Here is a 5,046-nt window from a genome sequence, read left to right on the forward strand (position 1 = left end):
AAAGAATTCACACATGAATTGCATTTTGAAAACTTCAGGGATGTCATGAGGTTAGACTTTAGTTTTATACTCTTTTCAATATATACTCCACATTATATAAAAATCACTACAAGGACAAACAGGAATAACATTCGTTATCTATTTCTACATTCAAAGACTGTTAACGATCTTTAGAGATTACTGAATAGTGTGAATAAGTAATTTAAAAAGGGCTTACAAATATACATTGATAAAGCAAAATGTATGTAAATAAGCATGATTCTCATGGGATCAGTTAGTTTAACATTAAACGTGGATCAAATTGGGAAAGTAAAGCATTTTTAAATACGTTGGTAGTTAAATAAATAAAAAAATGAACCCTGACGAAGAGATTTAAAAACTATTATTATAAATTTAAAGCTGATCTTACAAATAAACACCTTCATTTTCATACTACAATTAAATTTGTGAAGTTCTATGTATGGTCAGTGCTACTGTACGTATCCAAAATCAATACACTGAAAACGCTCGAAATATGAGCTTTATTATATTGCAATGTTAAGAAAATTATAGGGAAAATAGATCGGCAGAAAGAAGATGTATTGGTAATGAAACAAATACATATGAACGGGGATGACAGCCGAAGAATTGTTTCTTACAACTATATTTAAAATAAGTATTTTTTTTTGCTAATTGCCTGGGCTCAGATTACGATGTATATAACATATTTATACAATTCTTGTTTTATTCGGATGCTATATATTCTGTAATTTACTGCAGCGAATTCGGTGACAAGATGTTTTACTTGTTTACTCACAAGAAACCCGGTTCCTAATGTATGGTTATTAGGATGACAGCTGTAGTACACGATTCTCTCTCTTCTTTCTAATATACAATTTTCATTTCAACGAATCTCCTGCATTGTATTTATATATATTTTTTTCATATTTAATAAGAACAGTACTTTCAGTATTTTGGATTTTTATAACGTTATTATATCGTTATTTCTTTATACGTTTACCAAGTCGATATTTATTGTAAAGCAGTCCTATTTATAATATTTCACAACATTGATTGACATTTATTATTTTCGCAATTTTTAAAATATCTCTATACACATCATTGTAGATGTAAAAACAATTACAGATCTCTTTGGTTTAAGTCGCTTTCCTTAGCAGTATTTTCATTTTGTAATAATTCAACTTCTATATTAATAAACTACAATTTTTATTGTATAGTTTTTAAACATGTTTTTGTAGAAAGAAAGATCAAAAATATTTATATTTTAATAAAAAATTGTACAATCAGTATTAGTAATCAATTTATCATTTGTCATTGTAAGCATATTGTTTTGGTATATGACTAATCAGATGCCGGAAAAATATAAACATAACAAAACAAAAATGCTGACACAAGCACGCATTATTCAGAATCTTGCACATCGCACTTACAAAAACTAGACCAAAACACGTTCCTCTATGACTAAACGGAAGATGGAAGAGCACAATATAGCACATATAATATAAACAATCCAAAATGTGCCAAATATTAATCATCGCTTTAGTTTCATTCAGTCACGTAAATTTTAGTATAAAAGGCGGTTCATAACTCGAAAGAAATCAGTTTGCAGTCTGACTCTCTTAGAGTTCGGTCTAGTTAACTAAGCATTGTCGGGATTGAATATTTCTCATCATGAAGTGCTCAGTCGGAATCATGTTCGTTGTTTGCTTGACTGTGACTGGTCTGATAGGTATTTATTTTTTTATTAAATTGTTAAAGTATTAAAATAAGGGTAATTTGGATAAGGCTAATAAAATTATTAGCTATATTATACTTAGTTAAAAACTTTCTATTCTTAGCAGAAGACATTATACAGCAATATATGTCTTTAGTGGTAATTTAAAACACCTGTGTCAGTATATAATGTTTTAAATAAGTTATACGTTTTTTCTGCTTAAAAATCAAAATTTTGCCGATTTTAACTTGTTTTAGTTTATAATAAAAACATATTGTCATATTACTATCTTTTGTGAATTTAGACTAATGTTTCAAATGATATTCTAAATTAATATAAAGATATAAAATACTTATTCGATAAACTTTTTTATTTCAGGACTTTGGTTTGGTATAAGGAGAGATTATGAACTTGCTCCCTCGAATGGTTTGTTTTGTCAACTTATAAAATAGATATTTATTATATATGTTTAAATAATTTTCTTTTTTATTATTTTAGAATCTGAAAATGGAAATGGTCAGTATTAATTTTATTAGTAAGAAATATATTTTATTTACCGACTATATTTTTTTGCAGACTTTTTTGATGAATATGCTTCTGAAGACGTCGAGGTATCCGTATGTCTTTTGAACGACAAAGGTTTGTTGAATAAAATAAAAATGTAACTTTATCAAAATATATACATATCTTTTATATTCTTATAGCAAATGAAAACCCTTTGGCATGTGTTACAGGTATAAATCATTTTATATTTAGTAATATAAAATAAAACTTAAGACTTATTTTTAATAAAGAGTTTAATATTTTTACAGAAATGACTGATGTATGCACTCTTGAAGACTTTGCGGCATCCGATGATATTTTGAACCAGACAAGTTTGTTTTAGCAAATTAAGATGTAGCTATATAAAAATATATTATTATTAATGTATGTTTTTTTAATGTTATAGAATCGGAAAACCCTGCATGTGTTACAAGTTTGTATTAAATTTCTAAATTTAAAATAAAATACATTAGCAATTCTTATAAAATCACAACTATCACATTTATTTTCAGATGAGAATGTTGAATATACTTCTGAAAACCCTGAGGAAGCCGCTGAAATATTACCTACTCCATCTGCGATAAGAGTTCCAAGTATGATTTATTTGTTAAAATTTGATATTAAATTGTAATATTCTTATTATTAACTATAAATTTTTATATTTTAGCATTCGAGCCGAAACACGATAACGTATGTATATTTATGTAAAATATAATAGTATTTAAATCTCTAATAATTTCACAGTGAAACAATTTTAGAATTAATAAATACCAATAAAATGTAAAATATATAAAAATCTTATCGCGCTAAAATATTTCTACCGTATATAAATTATCAATAAAAATTTTGATTTTTTTGACTAAAGAAACTTACAAACCACTTTTTTTATTTTTTTAATAAAAATAAGAGGAATAATTATACTTATCGTAGAAACAGCCTTCGATACGGTATAGCACAAGTTACCTTTATTATATAATAATTTAACAAAAGCTCCTAAAAATCATTATATACCTTAGAATATATGCTATTTTTTTCATTTTAGCCTTTTTTTTTGACAAAAGGCATAAATTCTTTAAAGTATTAAACAAATTACATTTGCAATTCAAAAATCTTTATATATTTTAAAATTATTTTAATAAATGGTAATTAATAACTGACTTATCTTGACATGATTAATTTAACAGAAATTGTCCGAAGCACGTCCTAATATTTTTAATAAATATAATTTACTAATTTAATAAAAAATATCTGTATCGGTAGGGTACTACTATGTAGATAATAGAATTTTATGCGGTATCATATTATCCAAATAACATTTTTGTTATAGGAATACAAGAGGAAGCAATGGCGCAAACAGTTAGAAGCACGCATGAATCCCACCACCGAAAGAGGTATTATATTAAAATTAATAAGATAATATAAGCATAGTAAATTGAACAATCAGCACTACCATCAGTAATCCCACCATATATTCAAAGTTACTTTTAAATAGCGAAAGAGGAACCCCTACATAGTTTTTCCAAACCCTGCCAATCTTATGAATGACTATGCACTGTTAAATCAGACTGGTCTTTTTTCTTAGCTATCTAATGGATATTTTGCGTAGAGTTTGCTACCATTTCTGCAACCAGAACATTATCTATGCTGTTGTCCCACCTCCAAGTTTACTTTTGCTATCGTAAATTTCTGAAGTCATCTTTGCAATAATGGTTATTAAATAAACCACCTAATACTACACAAATGTTATTATTTCCCGTAGCTAACGATTTTTTTAATAAATTTATATAATGTGCAATTTTGTATAAATTGTTAGCTTGGTAAAGATTTTGGCATTGTATGTTTTTGGTCCAACTTTTTATTTTAAATATTGGAATGTAAAGTCAAGATGTGCACCAATACAGATTTACCAAAATAGAGCACGACTGACTATTAAAACTTAAGTTAGAAAAACGACATTTATTACGCGATTGCCTAATAATATGAAATTTAGATATTTAATAAATGCACAGCCGCTTATCAATCTTTATGTCGCATATATGTGATGCCCTATTGCTTAAAAAGTTTTCACATATAAATATAATTAAGCAGAACACAACATTTTTATGTTAAAATTTTTTTTATGTTTTATGTATTTAAAAAAACAATAATTCATTTGCATTAGTTTATCTGTAGTATTTCTTATACTTTTATCATTGATTTTTTCAATAAATATGTATTAATAACAACATTTTTAATTACAGCTGAACCTGATCCTTATTCGCCTTTCATGGATATGTTGCTTGGAACCTTGGGTGTCATTCGACTTCGAAATTAGTGATCAAAAGTTGACACTCAGTGTTATTCATGATATTTTACAATAAAATTGTAATCATAATTAATCATTGAATAAAGAATATTATACTTAACCTACTCTTTTCGTTAACTAATATCCAAAATTTACCCTAAGCTATAAAAACATTGCAATAAACTTAATTTATTATTTTAAATAATAAGGGTAAGTAGAGATGGAGAATAATTGGGTATATGTGGCAGTATGTCTTAAACAACATTATGGTCCAAGTTTGCTTTTGTGTATTAAATCATACGCATCGTTAATATTTTATTCAATATTTCTCTTCAAGCGTAAATTGGTTGATAAGGAAACATTTAAAAAGTAGAGTAGTAGTATTTGTTTCTAAGACTATTGATTTAATTTTAATTAAGGATGATCTTATCAAAATAGTTTAAATTTTGGCGATCACCGGTGACATTTTTGTTTTAAAGACAAAGATTGTCGTAAAAAATATTTT

At 26.4% G+C, this 5,046-nt stretch overlaps 1 protein-coding gene across 1 annotated transcript; it reads left to right on the forward strand.

Annotated features, from left to right (window-relative positions):
* Window positions 1-2,221: 2,221 nt before the first annotated feature.
* Window positions 2,222-4,571, forward strand: LOC148234157 (uncharacterized). Its single transcript, XM_088188376.1, has 9 exons — window positions 2,222-2,234; window positions 2,291-2,353; window positions 2,419-2,448; window positions 2,527-2,589; window positions 2,664-2,690; window positions 2,770-2,850; window positions 2,925-2,947; window positions 3,585-3,648; window positions 4,498-4,571. The coding sequence occupies exons 1-9, from the start codon at window positions 2,222-2,224 to the stop codon at window positions 4,569-4,571; spliced, it is 438 nt and encodes a 145-aa protein (XP_088044502.1).
* The last annotated feature ends 475 nt before the right edge of the window (window positions 4,572-5,046 follow it).

Source organism: Plectrocnemia conspersa, unplaced genomic scaffold (genome assembly GCF_051122295.1).
Source record: "Plectrocnemia conspersa isolate PC_06_02 unplaced genomic scaffold, ASM5112229v1 ptg000006l, whole genome shotgun sequence".
In the NCBI taxonomy this organism is placed as follows: domain Eukaryota; kingdom Metazoa; phylum Arthropoda; class Insecta; order Trichoptera; family Polycentropodidae; genus Plectrocnemia; species Plectrocnemia conspersa.